The 20,025-nt window shown below is 32.7% G+C and overlaps 1 protein-coding gene across 8 annotated transcripts in view; it reads left to right on the forward strand.

Annotated features, from left to right (window-relative positions):
- PTPRM (protein tyrosine phosphatase receptor type M) overlaps positions 1-20,025 on the forward strand; it is a 936,902-nt gene that overhangs the window by 236,886 nt on the left and 679,991 nt on the right. For all 8 annotated transcript variants that reach the window (XM_031953603.1, XM_031953648.1, XM_031953697.1 and 5 more), the window contains exon 2: positions 8,938-9,057. In XM_031953603.1, the coding sequence (XP_031809463.1) occupies positions 8,938-9,057 (120 nt within the window). The remainder of the gene's footprint in view (positions 1-8,937; positions 9,058-20,025) is intronic.

A 20,025-nucleotide genomic window follows, 5' to 3' on the forward strand; every position in this document is an offset into this window, starting at 1 on the left:
TAATGTGTGAAAACTGCTTTGCTAGATTAAATTACGTATAAGAGGATTTCAATAATGCTCAGTGTCTGATTCACTAAACATCACTGAAGTATTGAGAGTTTAACAGGCATTATATACTTTTATTGTTGTGGTAAGCAATTAAATGTATATGTCACTTTGATTTAGAAAATAAAGGCAGTAGCTATGTTGAGGAGGATTTCTTTGGACAGTTCAAACAATTTCCTCTTTCTTTTAGGTTTCTTTTGAAGCTTCCTTTGAATTACTAAGTTGATAACCAGTCTGCATACACAATTTAAAGTTGTCACAAATGAAGAGTCCCTAAACTTCATATATTTTAAGAAAGTGGAACATGTGCCACTAATTCTTGGGGGGGGGTTTCAGTACTATTTCTTGATCTTGCTTTATATAAAAAATGACCCATTTAATCCCCTATTGCATTTGGTGAAGATTGTCTTAAATGAGGTCACTTCGTATATAGAGCAGATAAAAAAAAATTCCAGAAAAGCCTCATAGGCAGTGATGTATTTTATTTTTACAAAATTACTTTAAAAAGTCTCTGCCTGTAACAAAGAAGTAGGACTGATAGCACACACAAGTTAGTTAAAACTGCAAAAAGCTGAAGGAAGTCACTATATCTCCTTGGGCTCATTTCCTCTTCTGTAAAATGAGGGAGTAGACTAGAAGGCTTTATACCAGGGGTCCTCAAACTTTTTAAATAGGGGGACTGTTCACTGTCCCTCAGACTGTTGGAGGGTCGGACTATAGTAAAAACAAAAACTTTGTTTTGTGGGCCTTTAAATAAAGAAACTTCATAGCCCTGGGAGAGGGGGATAAATGTCCTCAGCTGCTGCATCTGGCCTGCGGGTTTGAGGACCCCTGCTTTATACAATCTTGAGATAAGACAAATAGAGTTCTCACTATATGATTTGCTGCATAATTATTTTCCAGTCAGTCAATAAACATTTATTAAGCAACTATGCAGCTTTCTCAATGGTTAGAATGCTGGGCTTAGAATTAGAAAGACAACTTCATGAGTTCAGATTCAGACATGATTGAACAAAAATATGTCAGATACTAGGCTAAGTATTGAGGGTGTAAAATGAGGCAAAACATAGAGTCTTATTCTTAAGGAACTCATAGTGTAATAAGGGAAAACAACAAGCAAACCAATCTGTACAAACAAGACATATATAGGATAAATAAAGCATCACTAACAGAAGGAAGGCATGTGAATTTAAGAGGGGTTGGGGAAGTTTTCCTGTAAAAAGATGGGATTTTAGTTGGAACTTAAATGAAGGTAAGGGATGAAATAGATGAAGATGAGGAGGGATTACATTCCCTTATGAAGGATAGACAGAGTAAATGCTTGGAACTAAGAAGAGAAGCATCTTCTTTGTGGAACAGCAAGGAAGTCAACATCATTGGATTGGAGATTATGTGATGGGGAGTAATGTGTAAAGAGACTGAAAAGGTATACAAAGGGAAGAACTTTGAATACTAAATAGGAGATTTTATATTTAGTCCTGGAGGCAATTGGGAGCCACAAGAGATTATTTTTAAAAGGGTGACAATGTTTGGACCAATACTTTAGGAAAATCACTTTGGTTGGCTGAATGCTGGATCGATTGCAGCAAGGAGATTAGAGAGAGGACAAGCATGAGATGATGATGTTCTGCATCAGAGTGTTGACAGTGCCAGAGTAGAGGAGGAGAGCTATTTGAGAGATGTTGGAAAAGTGAAATCAGTAGATTTTTCTTGATATAAGATTGAACATGGGGAGTAAGAGACTGTGAGTAGTCTAGAATGACTCTTGGGTTGGGAGCCTGAAGGACTGGGAGGATGGTATTACTCAACCCAAATAGAAAGTTAGGACATAGGGGGAGAGGGTAAGAATTCAGGTGGAAAGATAGTGAGTTTGGTTTTGGACAAAGGAAGTTTAAGATGTCTATTAGACATCCACTTCAAGATGTCTAAAAAACAATTGGAGATGTGAGACTGGAGTTCAGCAGATAGACCGGGGCAGGATAGGCAGATTTGATAATCATTAACATAGATACGAAAATTAAATCTATGGAAGCATTGGTCCACCAGTCAATAGAAGTTTATTATGTAGCTTCTATGTGCCTAGCACTGAATGTACAAATGCCCAAAAATTGAACATTCCCTGCTTACAGGAGGCGTGTTGTCTAGTAAGAGGGACAAGAAGTACAAATGAAATATATACAACATAAATATTAAGTTCATAAATATATACACACAAAGTAATTAACTTTAAAGCAATTTAGTATGGGGAGGGCACTGGCAGTTGAAAGGAAGGGCAAAAAGTCTTCTTATGAAAAATGATGGATCAACTTCATGTTAATGGAAGAGAGAATTTATGAGAGGTGACAGGTCAGTTCATTCTAGGATTGGGGGATAGTTATGTAAAGGCCCAGAAATAGGAAATGGAAAGCCATGAATGCAGAAAAAAGGGCCAATTTGACTAGATGATAGAAATTGAGAAAAGGAATAATTTCCAGTGAGGTGAGTAAAATGGGTTGGGATCCGACATTATAAGGCATGAAAAGCAAAAAAGGGGAGTTTATATTTACTCTTAGAGGTTTCAGCAAGCCATTGGAGTGGGTTGAATTGAAATAATATAGTTTGAACTGCATTTAAGAAAAGAATTGGGTATCATAGATATTGTAGAGACAAAAAATATTCTGACAATGGATTGGGTTAAGGGAGAGAGAAGACTGGAAGATAATGCTGAGATCATAAAAAGGACTGAAAAGATAGTGGTGCTTTCAAAAGAAATTTGGAAAATTTTAGGGGAGGAAAGAATGAATTTGGCTTTAATCATGTTGAGTTTTAGATATCTCTAGAACATCCACTTTGAAATGTCCACTAAGCAATTGATGATCTAAGATTGAAGCTTAAAAGAAAGACTAGACCTTAATATGAAATTCTGAGAATCATCTGAATAGAGCTGAAAGTTAAATTCAGAAAAGCTGATGAAATTTCTGAGAGAGGGAAAAGATGGGAACTCAGAACAGAACATTGGGGAGCAATAAAATTAGGGAGAATGATATGTGCATGTTGAACCAGCAAAGGAGACTAAGAAGGAAAGGTTTGATACTTTTTAAACTTTCTATTTTTTCTTAAGGTTTTTTTTTCATCAGGGGTTAGAGGAGACCTATGTTTTCTTTCACATTATGATTTTGATGGAAATGTTTTGCACAACTTCACATATGCCTTCTCATAGGGAGATGTGGGGAGAAAGAGGAAGAATCTGAAGTCAAAATAAAAAAAAAATCCAAATATAAAAATATATTGTTTTACATGAAAGTAGGAAAAATAAAAATATTTTAAATAATTAAATAAAAATAAAATAAAATAAAAAGAGTAGCATCATGAAAACCCAGAGAAGAGAAAATAACCAGTAGGAGAGGGTAGACAGTAGTGTCAAGAGCAGCAGATAGGCCTCTCTTCCAAATAGATGAAAGCTAACCTTAAAGAAGAAGGTACTGGCCACAGAGATTGTTAGGAAAGGCTTCCTAAAGGAATGGCAGAGGCCTGAAGAAAGCCTAAAAGTTTAAGAAATATAGATAAGGAGGAAAAGAATTCTATGTATTACAGTGCAAAGGCATAGAGATGAGAAATTCTGTGCTGTGTGTAACTAATGGTAAGAAAACTGATTTGGTTGGACCATAGATTATGTTGAGGGAAACAATGTGTAAAAAGACTTAGATAAAACTGAATTTTGCTTTGCACAAGAACTGTTATTTTCCCCCACTCTCTAAACAATTATGTTAATAGTTCTCTTCCTAATTTTTGGCAGCATTTTGTATAATATTGTCTGCATCTTGGTTAAATATATCTTGATAAAATAACATCATACTCAAATAGAAGCAATGCTCTGTTATCAATGAATTTTATTTCTGGTTTTAAAGAAGTATTTTCTATAGTACATTGGGTGAGCAGGTAGTAAGAAAAAGATTTAAGCAAAACCCTGTTCCGTTCGTTGCTCGATCCTATCCATGCATACTATCTCATTAAGCTAATGCAATAAATAATAATGAAAGAAATAATGTACAAGAATCTGTGCCTTATGAATGATCCATTTTAATGTTTCATCATGTTTTTGCTTGTCACCCAGATTCTCCTTGCATTATGCAGTATTTGCTGGAAGAACCTACTTATTCATCATATTTTCTCTTGGGATACACTCTCTTGAACATTTTAGCATCATCATTCACACAGATCCTTAATTCAGGGGTTCTTTAATGGGATCAATAAAATTAAAATACAAAAATTAAAAATCTTCATTGAAAATGAAAACTTTAAAAAATTTGGATAATTTTATTTCAATATATTTGACTTTCTTATCCTATTTATTTTAAATATTAAAAAGCATTATTTTGAAAAGGGGATCTACATGTAGATATCAATATAGATATCTATATCTATCTGTCTATATACATATCTATATCTATATCTATATCTATCTATCTATACACACACACACACACACACACACACACACATATATATATATATATATATATATATATATATATATATTCTTATTTGGCTATTTCAGTGCTATAAAGACTTTAATAGTTACCTCGTAATTTTTTTTTCTTGAAGTACTAAGTCATCTTTTGGTTTCTTACCCATTCCTGATCTGTTAGTTGAAGGCAACTAGGAGAAATAGTCTGTACAGGGAGGAAAATATCCTAGAGCAATATGAAATTCATAGATTCTTCCTTTTTTCCAGCAACTTTGTAGTCAGACTTGAGTCTGGAAAGAATCATTTTATGCTTTTTATGTTCCTTTTCAAGTGATAAAATCACCTTTGTGTAATGGGAGAATTGTACAGTTTCACTTGAACTTCCTTAGTCTTTCTGAGTTCCCTGTCAACCCATGCATGCTACTGCATTTTTATTTTTGCATATCTTTGTCAGCAGCAGTTATTTTGTAAATCAAGTCTTTAGCAACCCTCAAGTTCATCTCTGCTTCCCTGTGACTTTTTCTTGCACTAAGGGAATTCTATGAAAGTGATATCTGCTTCCATCATAGAAGTCCTTCCTGCCCTATGAAAATGGGAATAATATCCTTGTTGAACATTCTGAGTGAACCACTTCTATTTTGGCTTGTACCTGAAACAGTAAAGATGCTTTCTTCCTAGAAATCATATTATGCAAACACTAGAACTAGTGTTTTTTTAGTCAATGTTTTGATAGCTTTTCTAACATGCTCACCAGTAATAAATGGAAAAAGGTTGAATTTTATCTGCTGTAAACAAACTTAGCATCTTTACTTGTTAGACTTTGAGTGAGAGGGAGAAATAAATTGCCTCAGGTTGTCAGGGTGAAATATTGAATTTAGTGGTATATCTTCTTTAATGAGTTTTCAGTTCCCAGTGGGATGTTTAATTGAGAATAGTACTATTGAAAGTGTAACAGACAACTAGTGTCCAGTGGTATTAATTTCATTGACATGCCTTGAGCTAATGAAAAAGACAAAGCTGCCAAGTTATGGAACACAATTTAAAACAGTATGAAATTGCTTGCCTTTGTCCCAGTTAACATTTTTGTCAAAGATTCAGAAAACAAAGGCGAGCTTATCAGATCTGTGTATGGCACAAAGTTGGGAAGTATGCGGAACTATAATGAGGATTCTGAAAGATTTTTATAAACCAGAAAGATGAAACAGTTCAGATTTTTAGTTGACCATATGTTCATTATGGACTTGATGTGTCATACAATTGTTAAAAAAAAAAGGTAAAGCAACTTCAGAGTGCATTAAAAGTTGTAGAACAGGGACAGCTAGATGACCCAATATTATCCCTGAAGTCAAGAGGATCTGAGTTTAAATCTAGCCTTAGACAATTAACATTTGCCAGCTTTGTGATCCTGGGCAAGTCACTTAAACCCAACTGTCTCATGCTCTTCTCCCCAAAAAGAATTGTAGAATAGAGATCGATGGCAATTAAGAAGCTCATGGGATAAATCTAAAGCAGAAAGGCTTTCTCTGAGTTGATTCTTTCATTTTATAGATTAGGCCTAGGTAATTTAAGTGATTTGTCTAATGTAGTAACCATTAGAAATCAAATTTGAACTCACAGCCTCTTACTTGAGAGCCTATTTGCTTCTTTTTCTGGCAAACTTTTGCTTCTTTTTGTCTGACTATACTGTGCTCTGAACACATGCTTTCTGAAATAGTTCATTTTGCTTTGGGTGCCATGTGTTAATAGTTCCATTCAAAAATTAGAGAGTACCTACATACAGGAGTGAAACAGGCTTGGTGAGACTCCATAAGAGGAAGAAGGAATGTGTAGCTTGAAACAGAATTCATAGATTGATACAGTTATTTTTAATTGACTATAATTTTACAGCTATATTTTTATTTTTCTTGGAAGTTTGTTATTTGAAAGAAGTCAACTTATATAATATATTTCCAACAGGTAGAATGGGATCTGAGAGTAGAATTTTAAAAGGAAGATTTTGATCTACTCTAGAAGTAGGGAGAGAATTGCTTACAGTTGCAGGTGTATAACATTGGAATAGATTGTTTCATAAAATAGTGACCTCCCCATCCCTAAAAATATTCAAGCAGAGGTTGAATAACATTCTGGTTGGGATATTATAGCGGCAACAGGGAAGGCCTACATCAACAAGGAAGTAGATAATTATAAGTTTCTTCCAACTCTAAGATCCCACAATCCTGTTTATAGCTTTTTTGTTTAAAAAAAAAAAAAGATTTTATTTTTAATTTATGGACTAAAGCAAGCATTTTCATGAAATAGTATATTTAAAAAGATGATTACACATGCAACCGTTATTCTGTTAGGGACAACTTGAGGTTCCTTTTAAATATATAATAAAGTTTTTTTTTTCCCTTTTTTTTCTTTTTTTCCTTCCACTCCCCTGCCCTAACTCTAGAGATGGCTATCATTAGATAGAAATATGTGTGTATGTATGTGTGTGCATATACTATATATATATATATGTATGAATGTATGTGTGTATATAAAATCATTCTATGCATATTTCTATTTTTCAGTTCTTTATCTGGATACAGATAGTGTCTTCCTTCATATATCTTTTGTTGTTAATGTGGGTATTTATAATAAATAAAATGACATTCACTGTTGTTCTTAAAACAGTATTGCTGTTAAGATAAAGCTATTCATGTGATATTTGAAACTTGAAAAAATTTAAGCTAGTATTTTATTTTATGACCAGATCATTAAAGGAGCCAAACACAACAGGTAATACAGAGATGTACATGTTATGTGGGTAGTGTTCCCATTGTGGTCATTTAGGCTTAGTTCACTGCATCTTTAATAATCCTAAATAGATAGAACACATGAAAGGCAACACAATATAGTGGATAATATGTTGTTCTTAGAATATTACTGAATTGCTTAATGGTACTAAGTAGGACTATTTAGAATAATACTGTTTTCCACATTAAAAAAAAAACCTAAGTTTCAACATAATTTATCACTTTATTGTCAGGATTATAAGATCATAATTCTAGACCTTGGACACACTTTAGAAATTATGTAGCATAACCTTCTCATTTTGCAGATAAGGAAATAGGTATATAGACAATAACTGACCTGCCTATTAATCAAACAAATAGTAAGGGTCAGAGGTCAGATTAGAATTTAGTCTTTCGACTCCATATTCCATTCTCTTTCCACTACACCATACTATCACCTCGGGTTAGAAAGGCCTTGTTTCAAGTAATACCCATTTCTTAGTTGTGAGATCATGGCCAATTGCTTAATTTCCATGAATCTACTATATAACACTGTTAGTCATAGACCAAACCTTCTTAATAGGAATTCCATAAATATGTTGTAAAATATTTTTAACCATTTCAGTATAATTGGTTTCCTTTGTAATTTCATGTATTTTATTTTATGCAATTAAATCATTACTCTAAGGAGGCATCCACAGACTATACTAGATTGCCAGAAAGATTCATGACACAGAAAGGGTTAAGAATCTCTATTAAAGACAGATGGTAATCTGCCTTGTAAGTGTGAGTTTGTCTTTCCCCAAAAAATTATAGGTCCTATTCATATTAGCATAGATATGAATGTAGTTAAGAAGATAGGAAAATCAAAGATTGGACTTCATAAATGTGAACAGTTTTAGGGAAGCTGAACTATCTGAGCTGTATATGCACTAGTGTTTTTTAAAAATTCTCCTTGCCTTTTAGATATAGTCATATATTCAGAGCTAGACTTAAGCACATTTTTACCTTATTTTTACTCTTCCTCATAAAATGACTTCCACCTATAGTATATTAAGTGGTTGTATTTATAAGTTTACAATAATTTATTATTGTAATATCAGGTCCTTGGATATTTGATTTGGAAGTTGTTTCAGTAACAGATTGAGGATCATTTCTAGAAGATGTTTCTCAGAATACAAATATGGGCCAATTTGTTGCAATGAACCAACATATTACCTTACATTATTGCTCTACACTTCCCGTGACATACCTGCTGCTATCATTTTCCCAAGTTATTTAATTTGGTTTGGACAAGCTGCAATCATTTTCTTACGTTTAAACATCTTAGAAAATTTATGGGAACAATGTCAGTTTATAAATTCAACATCATGGTTGTTTCCCAGTTCTGTAAACCTGGGGAAATGCCAGTTTTACATCTGCTTAAAAAGGTCTTAATTGCAATTGGCACATTCCCATACAATCTTCTCTTCATGAAGAAACATTTTAAGGGGATAGGAGCAAAAATTTACAGCTAATTTTTTTATCACAGGTGTAAAAGTGTTGAAGCCCATAATTTGTGACCAGAGACCAAAGCAAATTCAGCTTAGTATCAGATTGGTGATTTAGGAACCCATAATTCCCTCTCTTTATTTTGGGCAGAGTCTGTCTTCTATCTTTTAATGTTTTTTTATTTTTAATTTTCAGGTGGTTGCTCATTTGATGAGCCATTTACCACATGTGGATACAGCCAGGGTAAGGAAGACGACTTTGATTGGGAATGGGTGAACACCTTGACTAAACCATCTGATCCTTGGATGCCATCAGGTTTGTTATAAATTATGGGGTTTCTATTTTTTAATAAGATGGGTAGATTTAAATTTCTGTTCAATATGTATTTAATATAGATATTTGTTGAATGAATGATAGTTTGGGGAAATAGATGAGAGATATGGATGTAGAGGATTGGTCAGCTGATGAAAACGAATCAGAGCATAGTTCCTTTTTATAACATTGGATTTATTATAATTTAATATCTCTTATCCTTCCTAGTTGAGTATTAATCCCATTATCTTTGAAGTAGCACTTCTTGTAGGAAAGAGACTAGTTGGCAAAGGCACAACAGTACCTATAGGAGCGATGTTGATATCAGTTTCAATAAGAGTAGATAGCATACTGAATGGAGTGGCAAGAAATATAGTACTTTATGGATATGGTTTAAATTTTCTTTCTTGTGTTTGTGAAATGGGGATGTTAGTCATGAGGATATTCTGAAGAAAAATAAGATGTCTTTGCAAAGCACGACAAAGGTAAAGGATAATAGGTAAATTTGGCTGTCAGTGTCATTCTTTTTTTGGTAGTGACTCTTTTTTCAATTTTGGTTTTTATTCTTTTTTGAAACATTAATTGATTTTTATTTTTCTCTTATTTTGAGCATTGAAACATGATCTGAACTGTAGAAAAGGAATATGATAGTAATACAGAGGGTAAATTTGAGAATAAAAGAATATTGGTGGGACAGGATACTTGTTAGGAGGCTATTTCAGTAATCCAAAGATAGGTGGTAATGTAAGCTTGGGGGAAGGCAGTGATAGTGAGGGGAAACATTTGGAGGACTTGGATAAGAGAGATTGTAGAGATAAAAAGGAGTTACATATGAGAGGTGAGGGAAAGAGGAGGAAGAAACAAAGTATGAGTAATTAGATTGGTACTATTGTTAGAAATAAGGAAACTAGAACAAGGAACAAGTTTGAGATAGATATGAAAATCTGATTTTTTTATAGTATTGTTGCTGCAATTTTTGCAGTATTGTTAAAATATCTAAGAGGAAATGTTCTGTAAATACTTAAAACATAGATTGCAGCTTATGAGAAAAGATAGAAAAGGAAATACAGATTTGGGAATCACTTACATGGAGATGATTATTGAAATATTTGGAGTAAATCCTATTGAAATGGGAAATAGAAGAGAAAAAGCTAATGACAGAATCTTTGGAATTGCCTATTTTAAAAAGTCAATTCAACAATCACTGAACTAAAGAACTTATTTATAATACAAAGGAAAGAAATCTTTAGACTTATAATTTTGATACAGTGGCAAGTAAAATAAAGGAGAAGAGAGGTCCTGGCTAAGCTCTATGGGTCATATGGCATGGAAGACATCATTTTGGCTTTAGGAATCAGGAAAGGAGGTACCATATGAATTGGATCATGGAAAAGGAACGGAACTTTAAAAGACTTAAATGAAGGGAAAGAACCTTTCCAAACATGGATGAATTAGAAATAAATGAGATGAAATAGAGCAGGATGAGACTAGGAGACAGAGAATAGTACAGTTTGACTAGGACATGGAGTATATGAAAGAGGGTATTGTGAAAGAAGATTGAAAGTATGTTGGAATCAAGTTTTAGAAAGCCAGGATCAGGAATTTATTTTTCGAATAGAGAGTTGGTATCTAATAATGGCTTTGAATAGAGCAGTAGCATCAAAGCAATGCTATTGAACAATTACTTTCTCAAACGTGTTGTCCATTCTTAATCTTTGAAGAGGACCAATGACATCATGAAATGGTATCTTGACTTGTGCATGAATTGAAGTGAGGTAGAATTGCACAAGGTGATCAACTTTACTTTCTCTTCCAGTCATCAAAGTCTAGTGATTAGAAAAACAGTCAGGACAACTTGTGATGGCTTGTGTTACATGACCTTGTGAAAAATGGATTAGAGAGGGAAGAGAGATAATGGAAAAACTATAGTCTAGACTTGAAGATATGTTGTGTCCTGCTTTCTAGAGCCCCCAAGTTGGGATGATTAAATATACCTTCCTAGTGGAGAAGTGATGAGGTGGGACTTCAAAGGATGGTGGGAAAATGGAGTCCATTTATTTCAAGGCCTTTTCCCTTTTTATAATGTAACAAAAACAACACTGAGCACATGGGACCACATAAACAACTTGTCTTTGTATGTAGTTTGCCATCTGGTATCACTCTTTTCCACCTAGTATCACTCTACTTCAGTCTCCATACAGGTTGTCACCACCCCCTGACTTATTAGGAAGGCTGAGAGTCCTTAGGGGAGATAGAGAGCCGAACCAGACATTGTTAGCAGGTTCCCTCTGGGCTGAAGGGTCTTATTCCTCACCCAGAGTTTCCCCACTAACTGTGAATCTCTACAAAAATATGAGAGCTTGGACTAATGTTATAATGTAAATGGAAAGGACTGGGAGTGATGCGGGATATTGTAGAGCTATTAGTAGGATGTGGCCACTGATTAAGAGCATATGATGAAAGAAATTCCAAGTCAGAAAGCAATTCTTGAGGTCATGACTTAGAGAAATATGTGGAGATGTCTAAGAAGCAGTTGGAAATTCATGATTGGAACTCTTAATAAATGAAGTGGAGATATAAATTTGACTCAACTATGTAGAGATAATAAGTGAAGTTATGGAGGTTAGTGAGGTTATAAAGGAGGGCATAATCTGAAAACTATATATATATATATATATACACATATATATACAGAGAGAGACACACACATACATGTATACACATATGTTTGTATACACATATAGACACACACATGTATATATGCATGTATATCTCTCAGTATGTATATATATATATATTTGCAGTATAACATGCTACAGAGTATCAAAGGTCAATACATGCTAAACAAAAGACTATTGGACTTACCAATAAGAATTATGGGAAGGGCTATTTTCAATAAAGTGGTAGAGACTGAAGTCAGATTGTAATTTAATTTCATATACTGATTTTTTAAAGTTTGATGGTGAAGGGATTAAGGTAAGATTTTTGTTTTGTTTTTTTATGATATTGAAAATTGGGGATATTTCAGTATGTTTGTAGACAGAAGGGAAGGGATGTGAAGAGGGGGAGATCAAAGATGTTTCTATAAAAGAAGAAGTAATTATTTAGAGAAGATTTGAAGAGATGGGATTTAGGACCCCAGGTGAATGCATTTTTGATTGAGCAAGGGAGGATATTTCTCTTGAAATCTCAAAAGGGAAGAAGGAGATGACTAAATATACTAAAACCTTTAGACGAGTAAAATCTAGAATTTACTTGCATTAGATGGACCTCATTTTCTTGGTAAAATGAGAGCTGGGATTTCCTATGGAAAGTAAATGGCAGACTGGTAGACTTGGCAGGAAAGAAAAAGAACTCCTTTTATGGAAAAATGATGGTCAATCACAGATGTATGAAATCATTACTGTGCAGCAGCTAAAGCCTGCTTGAAGTTCCATGGTACTTACACTTATTAGCCCAAGGAATCTTACGTAGATCATTAAATTTCTTCTCAACATCTGTAAAATGGGAATGTTTGCACAGCATGACCTCATAAAATTCTTATGAAGATAGAGCCTTATATCCTTCATAGCATTAAATAAATGTGAGAAGTTGTCATTATTGCTATAAATGTCTAATAGAACTGGTCAATACTATTTTATGTTTGCCTTTAGAAGTCTTTGGCTGCTGTGCATTAGGAATTTAGGTTTCCTCTAGTATAAAAACTTGAATTGAGAACACTTGACATATTATCCAATTCTACCTTAAGTAGAGATGTGACTTAAAATTTTTGTGTTAAAATTTAAAGGTAAGCTATAAACTATTCCTTAAGTCATTCTTATTTTTACTATTTCTTTGGGAAGTGACATTGGTTCCTTCTACAGTCTCAAAAAATGCCCCTTAGAAAAGAAGAGTTTAGTTGGGAGAAAAAAACTGTCCCACAGAGTTCTTTCTCTGGGAGTTGAAAAACTGCCATCTCTTGTTTCATATCAAAAATTTGAGGCACCGCTGAGTAATTATCTATTATGTTTATTTGTGTGACAAGATACATTTAAACATCAAAGCAGTAAGTGTAATTTAAGTTTTAATTTTTAGCTTCTCAACTTATTTTAAATTTTTGTAATAACAGCATTTTAATGGGTAGGATATTTTTTTCTCTGTCTGCATTAGCAAAGCTATTTTTAACTGCACTTTTAAAAAGTTAAATACAGTCTGGAGCTATGTGCAAGCTGACTTGATAACTATTGTGAAGCTGTTACGTTATGTTCTGGAAATACATATTTAGGGTTGCATAAATACTACATGCCATTTAAAAAATCCTATTTTAAACCTCTATTTATGCTATTGGTAGATTTTTTTTTTCTCAGCTAGTCCTGTGAACAGTAACTTTTCAGTTAATGGAAATGTGCCAAAGCTGATTATTCATTCCCTTTATAAGTGGGTAGCCTGTTGAAGTGGATTGCTAGTAGCTTTTTCTCTTGCCTCAGGGAAAATTTCCCTACTTTATACTCTAAGAATGAGAATGCTCACTAGGAGTACAATTCCTTGATGATGAATTCTGGGGATAACATTACACTTACAGCTACTGCTGTAGTCTAATGCTTCCTGTGTCTAATAGCACACTACCTCATGTTTAATCTTCATTACAATGAATTAAAAATTTTAATCTAAAATAAGTAGATCCATAGGATTGGACAAAATATATTATTATATCACTAACTTCCCACGTTTTAGTCTTTTTTTAGTTTAACTATTCCAGTTTTGAAAATATCATATATTTACTTAAGATATTGTTCAATGAAAATCCTATCCAAAATGTAAGAAATAAATGATTTTGTTTTGTACTGAAGGAGAAATTATGCAAGGAAAATCCATAACATGTCAAATTTAGCTCTAGTGTGAACAATATACTTAGTAGTTGATGGGTATAGCCATTTACCTCTCATAAAACTGACATTTTATCTTCCTCTTTCAAGTTGCACTGTTTCTAAGTGATTGTAATATAGGGATGGATGGAGGTATTGTAGGGAAATAAGAAATGTTGGTGATTGCATCATGAAAATCTAATTCTGTTAGTGGATCTAAAAGATAGATTTAAAAAAACTGTTTTATAATATATGTCACTTTCTACTTTTATTTCCTTTATGTGTCCTGGGAATAACAATAGTTGTAGTAAATGGTTACTAGGCTTGGAAAATCTATTGTCTCTTATAAAAAGACCATCTTTGGGTAGTGGCTGCAACTTACTTAGGGCCAAGAGAATGGGACATGGGGATAGAATGGACATTTGCATGTTTATTTTGATGGCCTGCAAATATAGAAAAATGACAAAACATATTTGGTGCAAGTTTCATGTTTGGAAAAGATGATGGATTAATAGCTAAGATAATTAAAGTTCTTTCATCAGGTACATGCATCAATATGTTAATGCTTTTCCCACATTAAGAAGACTCTAATATTTACATTCTGGTTTATGGTGATTTTTAGGAGGCAGTGGGATGTGAGTTCATCTCCCAGCCTAACCCTTTGGCTGAGTATAATTAGTATTTCAAAACAGAATTGTTTGCATAGTTGACCCTGAATGACATCTAAGAGGTCATTTATAGAAATGGTTTGCTGCAACATCATTTTACTGATTCTTGACTTTTTTCAGCATTAGAGTATGCAAAATAGAGATTTTATTTTCCTTACTTGCCTCATCTGTCTCGTCCCTAAGGAGATTGGTACTTGACATCCAGATGTAACATAAACACTTAACATACTTTTTACCCATTTCATTCATTCTCAAACTACCTTCATGAGGATGTTAATTAGTTTCTAGTTAGCTTTAAACAGTGAATTATGAGATACATTTAAAAAAAAATTAGTCTAAAGTTGTAGACCATCAGCAGTTTCTAAGCTACAAATTTTAGAAAAACAACTTAAGATAATGATGAAGAAAACATTTCACATCAGTGGTTTGTGGAAGGAATTCTTGACTTTAACCTGAAAGTGCTAAATGTGGCAACATTTTAATGTGAGACTAAAACAAGTATTTTGAGTTTAATAGAAAAATTTTAACGTATGTAGTATTCCTAATTTCAGCCAGTGTTCATCAGTGAATGACTTAATAGAAAAATAAAATCATAATATGTATTTTGATCCACAATAGCTATCAAAGTTCAAGGCAGTCATATCTGTGTATGTTGATTCTTAATACTTAGCCACAAGTAAGAAGAAGAATGTAAGCTCCTATGTTATATATCTTCTAGTTTGAATAGCTTATTCTAAGTAATAAACAGATGTTTTATGATGAATTTGTTTGCCATTGCAGTTCAAGTTGATTGGAAACTGAAAGTATAACAAAGTAGTATAATCCAGCTGTTCACTATTTGGATAGCGAACATCATTTCTTTACTGTATACTAAAGAATATACAAAATGAATTTTAGAGAATGATTTCATAGATTGCATCATATGAAAGTACATTTCTCTGTATGGTTTTCAAATTAAAAGATAGGTGAAAAGGAAGCCATATATCTTGAAGAGAAGCCAAACAGAAGAGTAAGTCATTAGATAGAATAAATCATAGAAAATTTTGTGAAGCATAAGAATTCTGAGTGTTCAGGCAACTAAGTGATATAGTAGAGTGCTGTACCACTCTCAGATAAGAAAGGTGTGAGTTAAAATTTGATTTCAGATACTAGCTCTGTGAACCCAGACCGGTAATATAATCTTTGCCTCAGTTTCCTCTATAGTAAAATGAAAAAAAATAATAGCTCTACTTCCAAAGGTTATTGTGAGGTTCAAATGAGAACAAATAACAAGTATTTATAAAAAGACTGCAACGAAAATGATCACCAAAAGAGGTTACTGAGAATAAAGAGGTTTTTAAAAATTATATGGAGAACTTTGCAAGACTTTATTTCATTTCATGTCTTCAGTCCTGCATGAAATGAATTTGTTTCCTTTTTATTGGTCTTCAGTGCATTTTGTTTATCTTCAGTTTATCTTCTGTTTCCCATAGTTCTGGTAAATTTGTCTGTATTGTTTACTAAAACATGGTACTTGACCTTTTTTGTTTCTTCAAATTTTCTTGAAAGTCTGGTATAACCTGAGATTATCTCCACATATTCCAACATGTCTACTACTTGATTACTTTTTCAAACCGTCTTCCCCTCATGGTGTTTTTTAATTTTTTGTTTCCTTTTTTATTCTTTTTCTTTTATTATAATTACATTTTTAATAAATTCTTCCATTTTCTTTTGAATGTTGTTCAACTTTCCAAATTAACCTTTTGCTTCTTATTTACTGGTTTTAATTTCATCTATATAAATGTCATTATTCTTTTATTTATTCTATTGCTCTTATTCCTCACTCTGAAAGTACTTGAGGTACTTCTATTTTTGTTTCTGGGACATTTTCCTTCTGATGTTCAATATTTGAGTTTTTTTTTTATTCCATTGCATTCCCCCCCACATTTTCCTGAAATGGTTTTTATATTATTTTTAAATTAATGTTTTCCTTCCCCATAAAGCAAATTTTCTTATGACTATTTTTGCCTTGAATTTAGTGTATTTTTTACAATTTGTTTTATTTTGTATGTTGCTACATTGTTATTCTTCCTATTTTTGAGATGACATTAAGGGAATGGGTCTAAAAATGAGAATTATACCTTCTCTCTCTTTATCCACTCTGCTTCCAAAGTAGGGGAGAGAGATTTGAATAATTTATTAAACACCTGTTATGCCACAGCCTTTGTGTTTAATGGTGTTTAGTGTATTGGGAAGTGATTTGGTTTAGTAAATAAAGTACTAGATTTAAGACATGGACTTAAGCTCTGTTTCAGACCCTTGGTAGCCTTGTGACTATATTCATGTCATTCAACCTATCTCAGCCTCAGTTTTCTCAGCTGTATATTGGGAATTATAATAGCACTCTATATCTCTAGTCTATTACCTTTCTGCCAAGAGGTGAATGACATATTTCAATGATAGTCTTTTGAAAATCATGATTGGTCACTGAAGTGATATATTAATAGTCTTTCAAAGTTGCTTTCTTTTACATTATTGAAATGTTATATACATTAGTATTCTGGTGTTCTCATTTTAATCAATGTAATTTCATCCAGGTCTTCCCAGTTTTCTTAGAATTCACCATAATCATTTTCACAATATAATCACTTTGTTACGTTTGTATACATCTATGTATTCAAATGCATTTGACCTTTATCTAATTAATAATTCTCTGCTACAGCAAATAAGTTCTACTCAAAGTATTGTCCACATGAGTTCTTTCCCTTTGTCTTTTGTAACTGCGATATATATTCCTAGATGCAATGTTACTGGGTCAAAGAATGTTCAGGGGACTTTTGTAGCTTTTTGGTAATAATTACAGATTGCTTTCCAGATAGGCAAATTCTTAACTTTACCAACAGTGTTTTAATATGCCTATATTCTCTTCTTCTGAGTTATAACTGTTTATTTTCTAATTTTGTCATATTTGCTAATTTGATGGATATAAAATAGAATTTCAGAATTATTTGTTTTCATTTTTCTTATAAGTAATGTGGAAAAACTTTTCATGTGCTGTTTATTTTTCTAGAAAGCATTTTGGAGTTATATTTAAATAAATCTTGAATATATCTTCCTAGAATGACTCCAGATTATTTTATACATTTGTAATTATCTGGAAGTGAGGTTCCCTTTTTATTATTTCCTTGTGGTTTTTGTTGTTACTTTGTATAAATAAAGATTTTGGAGGGGGTTATTTTGCATACTGTTACATTAGCAAAACTATCAATTTTATTATTTCATTGATTATCTAGGATTCTTTTTTGTTTATTAAATGTTCTTATAAATTTATTGATATTTTTTCTTTATGTCACCAAAAAGGATCTCAGAAAGCTAACTGTCAATATTTTTTGAAGAGAACAAAAGGAAAAAAACAGTAAAACCAAACAGTACATTGAAAAAAAACTAAAAATGTATGCATTGTGCCCAAGGGTCTGCTGGTAAATATGTAACAGATCAGCTAGGGATGGGAAATAATGGGTAGGGGAGGATATGCATACAAGTTATGAATTGATGGTTAATCTGCATTATTCAGATTTTCTTCATTACTTTCTTAAATCTAGACAATCAAAGGAACAAACAAACAATAAATTAAGCCTTGATTTGTACAGCATAGGATTATTTCTCAGGAATTAATGGGTATACTGAAAATTAAATGTTTGCTTCCATACCCATGTATCTTGCTGTTCAGTCAGTTTTCATTCTTGTCTGACTCATCATGGCATCATTAAGGGTTTTCTTGACAAAGATACTGGAATGGTTGACATTTCCTTTTCTAGCTCATTTTACAGGGGAGAAAATATGGCATACTAGGCTACGCGACTTGTTCAGGGTCAGAAAGCTAATAAGTCAAGGGCTAGATGTGAACTCAGTAAGATGGGTCTTCCTGACTTCAGACCCAGCACTCTATGTACCTTCCATCTTTGTAAAAGAATGGGGTTGGATTGTTTTCACATGTATCTTCTTTGGAACAATGCTTGTTCTTTGTAGTTTTTTTTCCTCAACCTTCATTTTTAATTTTTTGGGAGGCAGTTCTTTCCATCAACATTGTTATAGTTGGACAAATTATTTCCTTGCCTCTGCTTATTTCACCCCACATCAAATTGAATAAATCCCTGTATTCACTCTTTTAATCTATTTTAGAATACAGTAGTATTCCATTACATTCCTTTATTCCAATTGGAAATGAAAGGGGCTTTAGAAACCATCTACTGTAGCTTTCTTATATTTCAGATCACAAGGTTGTGGCAGCATCATTGGTGAGGGATTATCCCGTGAGGCTAAACTTCATTTCAGAAAGACTAAGACTTTGAGGACCAAAGTTCATAGAATTGAGCCATGATAAGAAGGATAGTGAACTATTGAAGAACTATTGAGTTCCACAAATTACTTTCAGGCCTAAGGACTTATGAGTTTTTATGTAGTAGTCACACAGGTAGACAACTCCCATGGAAGCTCAAGTCTTATATGAGAAATTATTTTGGCTTTTCAGATTTTTTTCCTGGTTTAGAATCAATAGCCTCGTTCTCCTCCTTCATCTTTCCCTATTTTATTTGTCACTATCAAGACATGTATGAAATAGTATTTAAAATCCTGAATTATTCTCTTTTTTGTAGTAAGAAAGAAGAAATATTGAAAAATAAAGAAAAGTTTCTGTAATGATATGAGAAGGGGTTACTTGTAATGGCAAATTAATCTCTTTACTCTTTGTATAAGTGGGCATCTAAGGGGTAGGGATGAAGATAAAAGATTTGGATAAATTAGGCAAGTTGAAAACAGTAAGGTAATTGACATAGTAATATAGTTGTCCTCAATTATTTGAGAATTTTAAAATTATACTAAATAACATTAATATGATTTTGGGCAAAATGCTTTATTTCTAGATTTTTCTACTTATTATTAAACATGTTTTCACTGAAAAATAGAAATGAGATGTAAACATTGATCCTTTTCACCCCTTTTAAAGCATGCTCTAAGGGAATTCTTGCTCTTTGCTATAAAGGTTAAGTGTGGCTAATAAAAAAAGTATCTTTGAATGTGCACTGAATGAATGATTAATGATAAGAAATTTTAGGAATCTTTCAAAATTGGTCATAAATCACATTTTCTCAAGTTTTTATTTTGTATTTAGGAGATATTCCAAGTATACAAAGCCATGAACTTTTGGATAGATTCCATAGAAGTCAAATATAGAAGTATGTTCTACTCAGAAAAAAAGATACACATGGAATTATTAAATTGAGTTTTTGGATTTTCATTTATATCATGCCCATGGTATGATGTTAAATATATAAAATTTTCATAAAATTTATAAGAAAACTCATAGAATATTTGTGCAAATGATTATTTTAAGTAAATGGCCCTTTAATATACAGTTAACTGATATTCTGTTCCAAGAAATTGTGGTAAATTATATTATAAAGTGATGTTTAAGAGCTTAA

Source organism: Sarcophilus harrisii, chromosome 1 (genome assembly GCF_902635505.1).
Source record: "Sarcophilus harrisii chromosome 1, mSarHar1.11, whole genome shotgun sequence".
NCBI classification, from domain to species: Eukaryota; Metazoa; Chordata; class Mammalia; order Dasyuromorphia; family Dasyuridae; genus Sarcophilus; species Sarcophilus harrisii.